This window comes from Bison bison, unplaced genomic scaffold, assembly GCF_000754665.1.
Source record: "Bison bison bison isolate TAMUID 2011002044 unplaced genomic scaffold, Bison_UMD1.0 scf7180017864312, whole genome shotgun sequence".
NCBI lineage: Eukaryota > Metazoa > Chordata > Mammalia > Artiodactyla > Bovidae > Bison > Bison bison.
In genome coordinates, this window is record NW_011494884.1 from 3,365,276 (window position 1) to 3,382,981 (window position 17,706).

General features: G+C 39.9%; 1 protein-coding gene across 1 annotated transcript in view; it reads right to left on the reverse strand.

Annotated features, from left to right (window-relative positions):
* Window positions 1-7,412: 7,412 nt before the first annotated feature.
* ASIC5 (acid-sensing (proton-gated) ion channel family member 5) overlaps window positions 7,413-17,706 on the reverse strand; it is a 67,894-nt gene continuing 57,600 nt past the window's right edge. Inside the window, exons 10-12 of the mRNA XM_010852530.1 lie at window positions 17,684-17,704; window positions 14,446-14,627; window positions 7,413-7,619 (exon numbers count right to left, since the gene is read on the reverse strand). Coding sequence (XP_010850832.1) covers window positions 7,413-7,619; window positions 14,446-14,627; window positions 17,684-17,704 — 410 coding nt within the window. The remainder of the gene's footprint in view (window positions 7,620-14,445; window positions 14,628-17,683; window positions 17,705-17,706) is intronic.

The window sequence follows — 17,706 nt, forward strand, 5'->3', positions numbered from 1 at the left end:
TTCTTCCAGCCCAGCGTTTTTCATGATGTACTCTGCATAGAAGTTAAATAAGCAGGGTGACAATATACAGCCTTGCTGTACTCCTTTTCCTATTTGGAACCAGTCTGTTGTTCCATGTCCAGTTCTAACTGTTGCTTCCTGACCTGCATACAAATTTCTCAAGAGGCAGGTCAGGTGGTCTGGTATTCCCATCTCTTTCAGAATTTTCCACAGTTTATTGTGATTAGGAGAGTGTTTATTTTCCTGTCCATGACAAAGTGCTGGACACTTTGACAAAGTGCTGTTAGTGTCTTTACGTTTATTAAATCTTCTGGCCCTGAATTCTATCTCATGATTATGTACTGTGTTTTAGTATATACATTATTTCCTGGCATTCTTACGTGTCTCTCCTTGGGGAAGGGCATATTTGTATTCTTTGACCTGTTTATGGATAGGATGTTTGTTTTTATGGGTACTTTGGAGTACACTGTGCAAGAGAGATATTAGGACTCTGTTAATTCCCACAGTACTTCCCTCTAATTTTCATTTCCTCATGTGATGTTGGTTTTGGTTCAGCATAGTATCCTGAGGTGGATTTCTCTTCCTTGTCCTTAGACATTATGACACTGCTGAGCTTGTAGAGTCATAGATCTGTGTAGCAGAAGTATTTTATGTGCAGTTTTTGTGTCTGGAATGCACAGTTCACAGAGATTGCTTTCTTTCACAGTTGTCTAAATCATGCTTATAAAACCACATATCCCCAGTGTGCATGCAACTGTGTGCCCTTTCCTTCTCTGAAAGTGAAAGTCACTCAGTCGTGTTCGACTCTCTGCAACCCCATTGAATTCTCCAGGCCAGAACACTGGAGTGGGTAGCCTTTTCCTTCTCCAGGGGATCTTCCCAACCCAGGGATAGAACCTAGATCTTCCACATTGCAGGCAGATTCTTCACCAGCTGAGCTACCAGGTAGGCCTAAGAATACTGGAGTGGGTATCCTATCCCTTCTGTAGTGGATCTTCCCAGCCCAGGAATCTGAACCAGGGTCTCCTGCATTGCAGGTGGATTCTTTGCCAGCTGAGCTACCAGGGAAACCCTTTCCTTCTCTAAATCGTATTTTAAAATGAGTGCTGTAGATATCTTTAAAAGAATCAAGCCTGAGATTAGAATTATGTGGTCCCTGTGTCATAGGGGTAGGTACCTCCTTTCCTTTCCCTTTTTACTCCCTTCTTTCTTTCTTTCTTTTTTCTTCCCTCACTCCATTCCCCCTTCCTTCTCTCTCTCTCCTTCTTCTCCCTCTCTCTCCTCCCTCCTTCTCAAACCAAAAATAATATAAAGCATTTTTCTGTAAGAAAGCTCCCTTTGGCCTCAAGAGGATAAGGGGAATAGCTCCAAGGTGATAATGACTTGCTCTTAATAGAGACAAAAACTTTGCCACCACTTTAGAAAGATGAATTCATTTATTCATAATATTTGATTAGTCACTGTAGAAGTCACATTTAATTGATGGTTTACTGTGATTTGGGGCTTTCCAGGTGGCTAAGTGATAAAGAATCTGCCTGCAATGCAGGAGATGTGGGTTCGATCTCTAGGTCAGGAAGAACCCTTGGAGAAGGAAATGGCAATGCACTCCAGTATGCTTGCATGGGAAATCCCCTGGACAGAGAAGCCTGGCAGGATACAGTCCATCAGACCGCAAGAGTCAGACACAACTTACCAACCAAACAACAGCGAAAACAAATACTGTGGTTTGTTCAGTTCAGTTTCACTTCAGTCTCTCAGTCGTGTCTGACTCTTTGCGACCTCATGAATCGCAGCACACCAGGCCTCCCTGTCCATCACCAACTCCCGAGTTCACTCAGACTCACGTCCATTGAGTCAGTGATGCCATCCAGCCATCTCATCCTCTGTCGTCCCCTTCTCCTCCTGCCCCCAATCCCTCCTAGCATCAGAGTCTTTTCCAATGAGTCAACTCGTCACATGAGGTGGCCAAAGTACTGGAGTTTCAGCTTTAGCATCATTCCTTCCAAAGAAATCCCACGGCTTATCTCCTTCAGAATGGACTGGTTGGATCTCCTTGCAGTCCAAGGGACTCTCAAGAGTCTTCTCCAACACCACAGTTCAAAAGCATCAATTCTTCGGCACTCAGCCTTCTTCACAGTCCAACTCTCACATCCATACATGACCACAGGAAAAACCATAGCCTTGACTAGACAGACCTTTGTTGGCAAAGTAATGTCTCTGCTTTTCAATATGCTATCTAGGTTGGTCATAACTTTCCTTCCAAGGAGAAAGCGTCTTTTAATTTCATGGCTGCAGTCACCATCTGCAGTGATTTTGGAGCCCCCCAAAATAAAGTCTGACACTGTTTCCACTGTTTCCCCATCTATTTCCCATGAAGTGATGGGACCGGATGCCATGATCTTTGTTTTCTGAATGTTGAGCTTTAAGCCAACTTTTTCACTCTCCTCTTTCACTTTCATCAAGAGGCTTTTGAGTTCCTCTTCACTTTCTGCCATAAGGGTGGTGTCATCTGCATATCTGATGTTATTGATATTTCTCCTGGCAATTTTGATTGCAGCTTGTGCTTCTTCCAGTCCAGCGTTTCTCATGATGTACTCTGCATATAAGTTAAACAAACAGGGTGATAATATACAGCCTTGATGAACTCTTTTTCCTATTTGGAACCAGTCTGTTGTTCTATGTCCAGTTCTAACTGTTGCTTCCTGACCTGTGTACAAATTTTCATGTGCTAACAAACTGGCACATGAAAAAAATTGAATGTCATCTGAAGCTTACATTTGAGTTATCTGAGCTACTCTACCTCTTTCTCCAGGTAATAATGCAAATGTGTAAGAACATGGAATAATGAATTTGCACAAAAGTTGGCATTGTGTGGATAATGACTCATCATATTGTAAAAACTGTTGAGCAACTTTGGCAATGCTCAATCTTCTTTTTCACTTTCTCAAAACCTCTAGCTCTGGAAAAGTTTGTGTCAATGGATTATTTTTTCTTTTTAACTTTTATTAAAGTAGAGTTGATATACAATGTTGTGTTAGTTAGGTGTGCAACAAAGTAAATCAGTTATACACATAAATATATCCACTCTTTTTAAGATTTTTTTCCATATAGGTCATTACAGAGTATTGAGTAGAGTTTCCTATGCTATAAGGGGACTAACGCATAATATTATTAGTTTTAAGTTGTCTAGTTTATGTATCAGTTCAGTTCAGTTCAGTTGCTCAGCCGTGTCTGACTCTTTGCGACCCCATGAACCGCAGCACGCCAGGCCTCCCTGTCCATCACCAACTCCCGGAGTTCACTCAGACTCACGTCCATTGAGTCAGTGATGCCATCCAGCCATCTCATCCTCTGTCGTCCCCTTCTCCTCCTGCCCCCAATCACTCCCTGCATCAGAGTCTTTTCCAATGAGTCAACTCTTTGCATGAGGTGGCCAAAGGACTGGAGTTTCAGCTTTAGCATCATTCCTTCCAAAGAACACCCCGGACTGATCTCCTTTAGGATGGACTGGTTGGATCTCCTTGCAGTCCAAGGGACTCTCAAGAGTCTTCTCCAACACCACAGTTCAAAGGCATCAATTCTTCGGCACTCAGCCTTCTTCACAGTCCAACTCTCACATCCATACATGACCACGGAAAAACCATAGCCTTGACTAGATAGACCTTTGTTGGCAAAGTAATGTCTCTGCTTTTCAATATGCTATCTAGGTTGGTCATAACTTTCCTTCCAAGGAGTAAGTGTCTTTTAATTTCATGGCTGCAATCACCATCTGCAGTGATTTTGGAGCCCCCCAAAATAAAGTCTGACACTGTTTCCACTGTTTCCCCATCTATCCCAAGAAGACCAGATGCCATGATCTTTGTTTTCTGAATGTTGAGCTTTAAGCCAACTTTTTCACTCTCCTCTTTCACTTTCATCAAGAGGCTTTTGAGTTCCTCTTCACTTTCTGCCATAAGGGTGGTGTCATCTGCATATCTGATGTTATTGATATTTCTTCCAGCAATCTTGATTCCAGCGTGTGCTTCTTCCAGTCCAGCGTTTCTCATGATGTACTCTGCATAGAAGTTAAATAAGCATGGTGACAATATACAGGCTTGACGTACTCCTTTTCCTATTTGGAACCAGTCTGTTGTTCCATGTCCAGTTCTAACTGTTGCTTCCTGACCTGCATAGAGATTTCTTAAGAGGCAGGTCAGGTGGTCTGGTATTCCCATCTCTTTCAGAATTTTCCACAGTTTATTGTGATCCACACAGTCAAAGGCTTTGGCATAGTCAATAAAGCAGAAATAGATGTTTTTCTGGAACTCTCCTGCTAGTTTATGTATAGCAGTGTGCATATGTCAATCCCAGTCTCCCAGTTTACCCCTCTCTTTTCACCTTTGGTAACCATAATTTTGCTTTCTACATCTGTGACTCTATTTCTGTTTTATGGATAAGTTCATTTGTACCATATTTTTAGATTCCATATATAAGGGATATCATGTGATGTTTGTCCTTCTCTGTCTGACTTACTTCATTCATTACGACAATCTCTAGGTCCATCTCTAATAGGATTTGTAGATTTAAGTCCCTTTTTATATGACTTGTACTCCTGCTATTCCTCATTCTTTGTTCTGATTTTGAAAATAGACATTCCAATGAGTTCATTTTTATTCTTGCTAAGGCTCACATTATAGTTTGATGATAAATACAGCATAAATGGAACTCTGAATTCTCTTGCTGCTGCTGCCTGTGTGAATTGTTACAGCAACATCAGACAGCAATTTGACAGGAGACATTCAAGGTGGAGACGTATGTTTCAGAAAATCCCAGAAATTTCACTTCTAGTATCGTAACCTAGATATATGTATATGTACAAATGATCACTTTGCTGTGCAACCAAAACTAATACAACATTGTAAATCAGCTATAAAATAAAATAAAAATTAGATTTAAAAATAACCAAAAGGGATGTACAGAGATTCATTGCAATATCTTTGCTATAGGTAAAATACTGAAGTTATGTGAATATGAGTTAGTTGGGGGAAAATAAATAAATCATGATATATTTATTGGTAATTTTGTGCAGTAAATAAACTAGATCTTCATATGTTGACATGGACACATAGTAAACATGTAAAATAAGAAAGCAGGCTTTAGACTGACACATATAGCATGATTCAATACACGTAAAACCTGAAGGGAATAAGGCAAATGTGATATTAGGCAAATTTGTTATTAGTCAAATAAATATGGCTGTTTATCTTATTTTCATAAATTTTTCAGTTTTTTATTATATTTAATAATCACTAAAGTGTCACTTGCATATAAATTGCTTTCTATGTTAATTTCTATATATTCAATTATCTTATTTAACTACTGATTTATTATACACTTAAGTAATTTTAAAATGTGTGCTGATTACGTGTCTTACCATATTTAGACAAACAGGAATGAAGAAGAGATTGAAGAGTTTGGGAGAAGCTAAATAGAGAAAGTGTAACACTGAAGAGTGGGAAAGATTGCAGAATTCCCATGAAAAAAGAATATTGCTGTAAAAGAGGAGAGAATGAGGAGAGTTATTGAGGAACAAATCATCATGGAAACTTTATGTGACAAAGAAAGAGCTGTCCTCGATTAAAAGGACCAGAAAGAATTTAAAAAGAAATATGCTGACTATGTAAGATGGACATCTTGCAAAGGGTGATGGGAAGTTGCAAACAGTAAAACCATTTGAGGTGAGAGGAGGGGTCAGACTATGACATGTTGTCATATAGTAAATTGTTGAGAGGAGGTATGGAATTCCAGGAGAGTATTTGATTGTCTGGTTTCAGCACTAAAGGCCTCAGTTATGACAGAGACACGAGAGAAAATGAGAAAGGAGACGAAATGTCCAAGGAGAACAAACAGGATGTTGTGATTAGAGGTGGAACACACACTCAGCAGAAACTGAGCATTGTTGGAAATTCAGACACAGCAAAATCAAAACCTCCAGTCAATAAATAGTACTTAGTAACAGTTTAGTGGTCAAAGAACAGCTCGAGAATCGGGAGCTTTACAAGAAATAACCTGGAGCTTTACAAGAAATAACCTGGTTTCATTTTCACTTGTGAGATGAGCTACATTCCATTTTGCTTAAGTGGCTTTAACAGTTTTGTCTGCTCTGGGAATTCTCAAATTTGTATAGAATTTTTTTAAGGTTTTAAAAAATGTAGATCATTTTTTTTTCCATTTTTCTTTTTAAAATTTTTTTACTATTTTATTTTATTTTTTAAGTTTACAATATTGTATTAGTTTTGCCATATATCGACATGAATCCACCACAGGTATACATGGGTTCCCCATCCTGAACCCTCATCCCTCCTCCCTCCCCGTACCATCCCTCTGGGTCATTTTCTTAAAGTCTTTATTGAATTTGTTGCAATATTGCTTCTGTTTTATGTTTTAGTTTTTTGGCTGTGAGGCATGTGGGATCTTAGGTCTCTGACCAAGGAGCCAATCCGCACCCCTTCATTGGAAGATGAAGTATTAACCACTGGACCACCAGGGAAATCCCCATTTTGTATTGAATTTTTAACAGTGGTCATGCTCACAGCATTAAAGAGTCTTCATGATAGCCAGGAATTGTTACCAATGTTCCCCAGACACTCTGCTCTCAGGACATGTGCTGTCACGTAAGGCAGTGGTGGCCTCCAGTTCTGGGGCTTCTCCAGCTTTTATTCCTTGCTGATCATGGGGGTTCTCAGGGTTTGTGACCAGCTCTTAGCTCCAGGGCAGCTCAATAAACACCCCCAACAATGCAGGTGCATGTGTTTCCCATGACCCACAGTGCTTGGCCTAATTTTCAGTTATCTTGGTATTTTGCTGGAAGTTTTAAATTTTGTTTTAGGTTCAAAGGATTCATTAACAAAAGAAACCACTCATATATACAAATAAGTATATATAAGTGTATATACATATATACAAATAAGTAATTTCAATATTTAATAGAGAATTACCTAACTTGTTTTCAATATACAATCATTAAAAGAAAAGAGAAACAGAAACAGTAGAAGGGAATAACAGCACAAACATCACCTAATTGGGGCCAACTAACATCCAGATTTAAACAGCACTGGGACTTCCCGGCATAACAGCAATCTGGAGTCCCCATTGAGAAAAGGTCCCAGGCAGAGCATCCACCTCACTGGTGGGACTTCAAAATTGCAATTTGGGGGGTTCCCACTTAGAATCCCAGGCCACAAATGGATATCATCATCAGTTTGCAAGCAAATTGCAGCTCTGATTTCACATTAATATTTTTTACAATGCTGTTTCTTTTATCTTACTTGTCGTAGGATTTTGTTAAGACCCAAGCTTGGTTGTCCAGGCCTCCTCCAGAGGCTCAAGAATTCCAAGACCCACTCCCTGTCTTATCTATATTGTCATTCATCTTACTGGTAATGATTGGTGTACTCGCTATCAGGCACACAGTCAGGACAGTGTCCAGGCAGGTCAGAAACAAGGTCAAAGGCCTGCTCTGCTTTCTTGGCTCTGCAGCCTGAACAAGGCTGCTTCCATTTAATGTCCATAACACTTGGCTCTGAGCCAAGTTGACTCCCATAAATCCCTTGAATTTTCAAGGTAATTAATCCTTGAGGCTGGGGGAGAGGCCACAGAACCAATCCTTTATTCTCACTTCCATCTCCTTGCTACGCATCCCCCAGGCATTGCTTGTCATTCTTGCTATAGTAATTTCTATAATAGTCAACCCATAGAAGCAGACTAACTAAAACACTGATGACTGTCAGGACCTGCAGCTTCCAGTGAAGTGTAGCGATTCACTTTCAAAACATGCTGATGATGACCACAGGTCTCACAATTTTTTTATATTCCTTAACCACTTGGATTATTCATTTCCTTCCTTAATCCATTATTTTTTGCACCTTCCAATAGCTTTTATAGAGGAATTCAACTGCATATGGTTACTCTCCCAAACTTAAATTTACTTCTTTCTCTGGCCAATTAATCTCATGAGCTCTGACATTGGTGGGGAGTTTTAGGTTAATTCCTGAAAACTTACCTTTATCCTGAGATTATAGTTTACTTAAGTTTCATTTATTTTAAGGTTTACAAGTAGATCATAAATCTTTTATTATGACATATAGCTGCTGTGGAGAGCTTCAAATATACTTTATATAACACATCTCAGTTAACAGAAGGGCTTCCAGGGTGGCTTAGCAGGTAAAGAATCTGCCTGCCACTTCAGGAGACTCTGGTTTGATCCCTGGGTCTGGAAGATCCCCTGAAGAAGGCAATGGAGACTCACTCCAGTATCCTTGCCAGGGAAATCCCATGGGCAGAGGAGGCTTGTCTATGGATTCCAAGTGGTGTCCACGGTGTCCAAGAGTCAGACACCACTTAGTGACTAAATTACAACTCAGTTAATATTACAATGTTATGTCTCAAACTTTCCCACAAAGATCTCTTTTTATACAAAATGCACTTAAAATGAACAAAGGAGTTACTGGAGGCCAGTGGTCACTAAATTTCAGGTCCATCTGGACTGGGGGATCATTCCATACTTTAATCTTTAAGAAACAGATTTTCAGTGACACAGGATTCCAGGTATCATTTTGACACACTGACATTCTGCCTTCTGACTCATTCCGTGTACTGCGGGGAAAGTTCTTTGGTAATTCAGAGTGCTCTGGCCAGAAAATTATTGTCACACTGTAGTCTGTGTATAGTCATGCTACAAATGCATCCCTCTATTCAGAGTCTCCATCATCCCTCACCACTGCACTTTGAAAAAATAATTAATACACTTTATTTTTTTGAGCAGTTTTAGGTTGACAGAAAAATTGAGTGGAAAGTAGGGAATTCCCATACACCCATTACTCCACCACCTCTGGTTTACTCTATTATTGATGTTTTGCATTAATATGTACATATGTTACATGTGATATCCCTATGTTGGTATATTATTATTAATGCACATCCAAAGTTTACTTGAGAGATCACTCTTTTATTTTTTTAACATTCTGTAAAATTTGACAAATGTCTAATGTGTCCACCACTACAGTATCATGCAGAATATTTTCACTGCCTTAAAAATCTTCTGGGTGTTACTTCCTTTCCTTCCCTGAGTCCTGTAAACCATTGATTTTTCTTCTTACATTTTTGTCTTTTTCCAGAATGCCATATAGTTGGAACCATACAATATGTTGTCTTTTCAGATTTGTTTCTTTCACTTAGCAATGTGCGTTTAAGGATCTGCTATGTCTTTTTTATGGCTTGGTGGCTTATTTCTTTTTACACTGTTGCACTTTTAACACAATAGGTTTTATTGTAATCAAGACATTAATGAAAGATATAAGCCCTTTCCCAGCATGGTTGGCAAGTACAATGCTCCACTGGTTTAGAGATATGAATAGTGCATCATGTCTACACATAATCCTCTCAGGCATCCTCCAGTAATGCCAGGACCACTTGGCTCAACACACCAAGTCCTATTTCCCACGTACCTACTCTCTTAGGATGTTGAGATCAACATTATCTAAGCCAGTGGTGACACTTCTACTTGTTATATTTTATGCATGTACATGAATAGTACCCCCCAGAGGCTGTGAGTTTAAACATTCAGCTTCTATGTGCAATTATTTCTGAAGATTCTTTGGATGACTCATCAGTGACTTACAGCTGTGTAAAAGCATCTGCGTGATAAGCATGACTTGAAAAATAAAACCCAGTGATGATTTCAACCTGCTCTTCGTTCAGGCAGGTCATCAAGGAGTGCTGATGATACCTCTTCTGCTATGAACTCAAGTAGTTTTTTGGGTTAACTTTATAAATAGGCTTAAGGTCACTTTTCCACCTTAGAGGAAAAACAAATCCAGGGGTCTTTTCCGCATGGATCATGAACTACTGCTGCTCCTGAGAGAATTAAAAACATTAATTCTTTCATTCAAGCCCTCTCTCAGGGAAAGTATGACAGCATCCTTCCTGATGTTATTTGTATTCACAAGCTCCTTTCCCATCTCCCCAGTCTCTCTTCCGTTGTTGACATGTCTTAACTCAGACTTGATTTTTCAGGCAAGTAGCAGAAATCTCCTTTCTGGAATGTTCCCTTTGTCCAGTCCTAAGGAGCACCTTCCAAAGGCAAAGGCTCTGGGACCGCTGTGGCCAGGAGCAGGGGGCCAGCATTCTGGTCAGTCCTAGGCGAGCCACACAGTGTGTGTTTCTCTGTTCTCCTAGGGATATTTATACTTTCAGAGGAATTGACATTGTGGTGTCAATTGTTTGCACAGTGATGCTCCCCTCCTTCAGGACACACGAGTGCAACCCTTGATGCGCAGTGACTAGATCCAGGAAAATAAGGAAAGTATTTTGAGATGAGAAGTCAGTGTGTGATCGTAGCATCTTCAGCCTTCATTCTCATCCCTGAACTCTTTGGAAAGAAACCTTCTCAGAGATGCTTCTCCTCCACTGTCCCTCATAGTGTCAGCTCAGCTCTTCAAGACTCTACCACAGTCTCTGCATCTTTGAGTAAAAGTGTTTTAAGTCCAGTTTGAAGGTGGTAGGAAATATCCTAAGACCAGACAGCATTAAGCTTCTCACTGTTTTGGTGCACTGACAGCAGTGATGTGTCACTTTGGTCCATGAAATGTAGTGGGTAGAATCAAACAGAAGCACAACCTGTTGCATCAAACCCTTAATGATGAGACTGGTTCCAGTCAAAGGGTAATACAGCCCACGGTAGAAATCATGCCTATTCCTGTCAGAACCACTCTGAAGCCACCAGGGTTACTGGTAAGGATTTTAACAATCTACATGCTAGTGTTTGTCCTTAAGCATCTTACCCAAAGCCTTTGAAAGCAGTTCCTTTCCTCTCAGTCTTCTGGACTGTGCCTGACCACATGGGAAAGGAATACACCATCTTCCTACCTATTATTACGTAGCTGGGACATCTCTGTGTTCATTTACATTCATTTGCCAATTAACCAGCTCCAGGGTCAGAACAAGCAAGCCTCAGCCTTCACATCCCACATTCCCTCTGAGTCAGCCATGGGGTTTTCCAGGCGGGCATCTCATAAGCTGCTCTGATTCTCCTTCAGAATTCTGACAGAGATTTCCAAAATCACCTTCCTCATTGAGAGAAATTCCTGATCGTCCAATTATTGTGGGCCCATTTGACTGGCCACACATATCTATAAATATCCAAGTATTGTTCTGGAGTGGGAATCCCGAGGGTCAGTCTCCCCAGTGAGCCTTCTGTTTTCCCAGTGTGTGGACTCACTTTTACCTTCTGCAACCAAAGTGTCACCCTCTAAGTCTGAAGGGAGGCTGGTTTCCAAACGGACCTTCAGTTAAGAATTTTCCATCAGTACCTCAGGCAGCTGCTTTGAGATAGCAGAGAGGGGATTGTAATGTTTAGGGCATAGAGCAATAGGAGCTGGCCATTGAGGAGATTTTGTTTACTGGCTTTATTTTTTACTTTTAATATTTACTTGTTGAGTTTCAGAATATTAAGTTCTGTGCATCGTTTTTATACACCATGTTCATTTTTTAATTTTCATTTTTAAATTAATTTTTGTTGGCGAATAGTTGATTTATAATGTTGTGCTAGTTTCTACTGCACAGCAAAGTGAATCAGCTATACATACACATACACCTCCTCTTTTTTGGATTTCCTTCCCATTTAGGTCATGACAGAGCACTGAGAACAGTTCCCGGAAATTAGTTTTATACACAGTATCAGTAGTGTGTATATGTCACTCCCAATCTCCCAATTCATCCCATTCTATCCCCTTACCCGTCTTGGTGTCCATATGTTTGTTCTCTATGACTGTGTCTCTATTTCTGTTTTGCAAATAACATCATCTATACCATTTTTACATTTCATATATGTGCAATAATTGTTTTTCTCTTTATGACTTATCTAACTCTGTATAACAGTCATATATATATCCATTCACGTCTCTACAAATAGCACAATTTTGTTCTTTTTATGGTTGAGTACTATTCCATTGTATATATGTAGCTTCTTTATCCACTCCTCTGTTGATGGACCGTTAAGTTGCTTCCATGTCCTGGCTATTGTAAATGGTGCTGCAGTGAACACTGGGGTGCATGTATCTGAATTGTGGTTTTCTCTGTGTATATGCCCAGGAATGGGATTGCTAAATCATATGCAATGTGTATGCTGGGTTCTATTTTTAGTTTTTTAAGGAACCTCCATACTGGCTTTAAATGCACAGCTACAAACTGGTTTTGGATACAATGTTCTTCTTCCTTCCCTCCATGTGCTCCAGAGTCGCCATCAAATGGGCTCCCTGGGTACCATTTCCATTGCATGAGTGACTCTGCTGAGTTGCTCTGTCTTTATTGGAAAGTCCTTCTGATATTGCAGTTATGAGGGGACTTAGATGTCTCAGTGGCAGGATATATCTTCAATAAAACCTGGTAATACATCAACAATTGACTCCTGAAAGAATTCTAAGTAGTTGCTGCATCTGGTGACTGACAATCCTAAATTTTCAGTATTTTATGCTGAGATTTGATATTAAATTTCTACCAAAGACTCTAATCTGCATATATCCATTTTCTGATACTTCCAAAAAGATTCTTGCTTTATTTAAAGTTACAGTAGTCATTGTGGATGGAAATCGGGCAATTCTAGAGGTTCTCAAATAAAAATGGAGCAAAAGGTGAAACTGACTTATTTAAGTGATAAGCCTCTAGTGGCAAAGCCCTCTATCTTATGTGATAAATGTATCATTAGAGGGCTTTTTCTTTCTTGCTCCCCAACCCACAATTTCTTGTTTACCCTAATGCCTTCCACTGCAGCAGCACTGCATCCTCCAAACTGTCCTTTCAGCTTTAGGATATTGCCTTCTGCAGCTTCAGCTTTCTTTATGGCTTCATCCCTTCTTAAGAGGAGGTTTGTATTAGGGACTCAAACCTTTATCCACATCCACCATCACTCTCTTCAGTGTTGTATCACTTGAGGGTGACCCATTACTGGCTGTCATGTCACAAATATGGGTTTGCTTGTTTCCACAATATTTAAAATGCTTCAGAAGGACTAGTCCTTTTTTTTTTTGGGCAAGGGGTAGAGTTGCAATTTTGACTTTCAAAGCAAAATATCTCTATGTGGCTACCTTCATCAATCCCCAAAGAAGTAACACTCATAAATGAATACTCATCTCAAGGACTCTTCTCCATTTCATTTTCTTCTTCATTCCATTGCATTTACTCTCTGACTATTTGCCCTTGATTATTTAAGCAAAGAAATGAAGAAAACAGATTCCCAGATGGGTGATGGTACCTTTCAGCCACATGGTCCAACTCTCATCTGCCCTATAACCATGTGCTGTTTATTTATTTATTTTTGAAAAATTTAATTTAGTTAGTTACTTTTGGCTGTGCTGGATCTTCGCTGCTGCTCAGGCTTTTCTCTAGTTGTGGCAAACAGGGGTTACTCTCTAGTTGCATTGGGCAGGCTTCTCATTGCGGTAGCTTCTTTTGCTGCAGAGTATGGGCTCTAGGGTGTGCGGGCTTTAGTAATCGTGGTTCTAGGACTCAGTAGTTGCAACTCCCGGGCTCTGGAGCACAGGCTCAATTGTTGTGGTGCACCAGCTTAGTTGCTACACAGTATGTGGGAATTTCCTGGACCAGGGATCAAACCCTGTGGCAGGTAGATTCTTTACCACTGGACCTCCAGGGATGCCCCCCAACCCCTGACACATGCTATTTAGATGGTGCATTTAATAACAGAGTCACAAAGAGAAGAGTAGACTAACTGCCTTAGGGATGATGACAGAACAGCAAATCTTGAATTTCCTCCCGAAATTAAAGAAGTATACATAGATATTAGAGATAAACACTGTGTTCTCCCAATATACTACAAATTTACTTTCAAACAGATTTATTTTAAGTATCCACCTGTACAGGAAATAGACATAGATACTGTCCAAAAGTCAGTTGTATAATAGGACTTTCCAGACAAAAGAAAAGAAATCATGTTGACCTTTCCCCAAAATAAAATCTCTCAGAAATTTTATAAAGCACAAATTACATGCACTGTTTCCTGATAAAGAAGTATCTTGTCTCCTCAAATATAGAGTATCTACCATGTCTAACTTATGTAGTTAATCATAGAGTGTCTTTTCTATTGCACAAGCTTTAATCATTAAGAAGTATTTTTGAAATGCCTACTATATAATCTCTACTGTTCTGGGTGCTGGGGATTAATCAATTAATTCCATGGTGGAAAAAAACCCAAGACAGTGCCTGTTTCTTTTTTTAATATATAAATCAATATGTATGTGTAATTAAAGACACAGACAGAGATGAAGTATGTATAAAAAGATATCTCCAGGACTATAACATAAAGTTACAAAGCAGTGAATAAGCCATGAGTAAATCTGAAGGTATCATGAAGAGAAGAACAAATGCTTTTGTCCTAAGTGGACATCAGCATACCTCGATGCTGTCTTTATTCCCCAGGTGATTCTGAGGTGCAGGAGCTCCCTGGACCATTTCAGGGATCTTCAACAAGAACAAAATGCATATCCAGTAGAAATTGGTGAATATATACTCAATAATTTCTATAATTGTAATCACACTGGCCCCACAAAATAGGCCCAGCTGACCACCAACATCTGCTGTAATAAAACCAATAAAGAAAGTGAATAAATCATGCTTATTCCATAAAAAGCAAACTAAACTTTACTAGATTTTAAATTATTTGAAGCTAAAAAGTTAATAATAGCTGATATATGAATATGAGCTAATGGTATTAAGTTTAGCATAAATAATGCAGTAGCAATAAATAATACCTTAGAGTAACATTCACATAATTGTCTCAAAAAAGAGAGCAAAAGAAAACATAAATTCTATTTCCAAAAATACAACTCAAGGACTTTGGAGGGTATTAAATCTCAGCAAATTCATAAAACATCCTAGACAATCACACATTCATTTCTAAGTGGAGAACAGAATGGAGAACAGAAATTGGACACCAGGACAGCCTTACTTGTTAATGATACTTTCCAGAAACAGATTTCCAAGTAGTTTATGACCTCAAGTGTCCAAACAATTTCTTTGTAAGCATTTGCCGTATTTCATTGAACTAAGATGTATGAACATAGTACTGCCTTCTTTTTAACAAGTTTTTCAGCATCTATAAGTCTTTATTGTTTGTGCTTTTTTTTGGTGGTAAAATGTATATAGTATAGAATTAGCCATGTTAGTCAGTTTTAAATGTACAATTAAATGTACAATTAAAATGTACAAATTAAAAAAAAAAGTTAAATGGAATAGCAAGTTATAACTTTGGTTAAAGAAAAAAAAAATAAATGTACAATTCTGTGGCATTAAGTATGTTTCCACTGTCATAGAATCATCACCAGCCTCTGTCTCCAGAACTTTCTCATCTTTCCCAGCAGAAACTCTGTCCTCATTAAATACTGACTCTTCACTGCCCCCTTCCCCAGTCCCTTGCACTCACCACCCTATTTTTTGTCTCTGTGAATCTGACTCCTCAAGCACTGCCTTTGTAAATAGATTACATTACTAATCTTTTCCTCCTTGCCCTGAGCCATTCTTAGGACAATGTTATTTTTGTAAGGCCTGGTGATGGATTGAGTATGAAAGTGAAAGTTGCTCAGTCCTATCCGACTCTATGTGACCCCATAGACTATACAGTCGATGGAATTCTCCAGGCCAGAATACTGAGTAGATAGCCATTTACTTCTCCAGGGGATCTTCCCAACACAGGAATCAAACCCAGGTCTCCCACATTGTAGGTGGATTCTTTACCAGCTGAGCTACCAGGGAAGCCCATCCAAGAACACTGAGGATTCTGCATTGTGTTGAGGAGATTGGCTCAGCCACCAGGGTTTGCATGGTCACTTAGCCTGACTCTGATTCCTGTTCTGTCTGTTCCACAACCTCCTCTGAGAGACAGTGAGATCTGGAATTCAGCGGTTAAGTTTCCTAAGGATGGAATGATGGAGGAGTATGAACAGGTGGTGGTTGTACCTTAAATGCAGATTTTACTTTTTCGGGTTCTTTGCAGCCCAGTCTGGGTGGAATTTGTTGCAGAGGTCAGTGACGCTGACATGGGGTTAGATACATCTGAGTGAAGGAAGATGCCGAGTGACCATGAGACCACATGCTGTGCACTGTACTGTGCCCAGTCATGGCTAATTCTTTGCGACCCCATGGACTGTAGCCCGCCAGATTCCTCTGTTGTGCACAGAGTTTTCCAGGCAAGAATATTGGAATGGGTTGCCGTTTCCTTCTCCAGGGGATCTTTCGAACCCAGGGATGGAACTCATGTCTCTTATGTCTCCTACATTGGCAGGCGATTCTTTACCACTGCGCCACCTGGGAAGTCCATGAGCCCTGCCTTATTTGTGAGCACCCCGCTGCATTTGCTGGAGACATGTCCAGGGACTGGAAAGGTGTCAGATTTACATGACAAGTGAATGACAAGCACCATGGATTATTTTTCTCCATTGATAAGCTAAACCTTAAATATGAAAGGAAAATAAACTAATAGAAATCTTTTTAAAAATTGAGGAACAGACATTTCTACAAAGAAGACATGCAGATGGCTAACAAACATGAGAAGATGCTCAACATCACTCATTATCAGAGAAATACAAATCAAAACCACAATGAGGTACCATCTCATGCTGGTCAGAATGGCTGCCATCAAAAAGTCTACAAACAATAAATGCTGGAGAGGGTGTGGAGAAAAGGGAACCCTCTTACCCTGTTGGTGGGAATGCAAACTAGTACAGCCACTATGGAGAACAGTGTGGAGATTCCTTAAAAAACTGGAAATAGAACTGCCATATGATGCAGCAACCCCATTACTGGGCACACACACCAAGGAAACCAGAATTGAAAGAGACACGTGTACCCCAGTGTTCATTGCAGCACTGTTTACAATAGCTAGGACATGGAAGCAACCTAGATATCCATCTCACACACACACACACACACACACACACACAGAAGTCGCTCAGTTGTGTCCGACTCTTTGCGACCCCATGGATTGTAGCCCACCAGGCTCCTCGATCCATGGGATTTTCCAGGCATGAATACTGGAGTGGGTTGCTGTTTCCTTCTCCAGATGTCCATCAGCAGATGGATGGATAAGAAAGCTGTGGTGCATATACACAATGGAATATTACTCAGTTATTAAAAAGAATGCATTTGAGTCAGTTCTAATAAGGTGGATGAAACTGGAGCTGATTATACAGAGTGAAGTCAGTCAGAAAGAAAAACACCAATACAGTATATTAACACATATATATGGAATTTAGAAAGATGGCGACGACGACCCTATATGCAAGACAACAAAAGAGGTACAGATATAAAGGACAGACTTTTGGACTCTGTGGGAGAAGGTGAGGGTGGGATGATTTGAGAGAAGAGCACTGAAGCATGCATATTACCATATGTGAAACAGATGACCAGTGCAAGTTCGATGCATGAAATAGGGCACTCAAAGCCGGTGCACTGGGACAACCCAGAGGGATGGGATGGGGAGGGAAGGGGGTTGGGGGTTCAGGATGGGGCGACACATGCACACCCATGGCTGATTCAGGTCAATGTGTGTCAAAAACCACCACAAAATTTAAAGTAATTAGCCTTCAACTAAAATAGATGTATTTAAAAAAATGAGGAACAGCTAGATAATACTTACCAAGTAACTCAGAGACACTCACT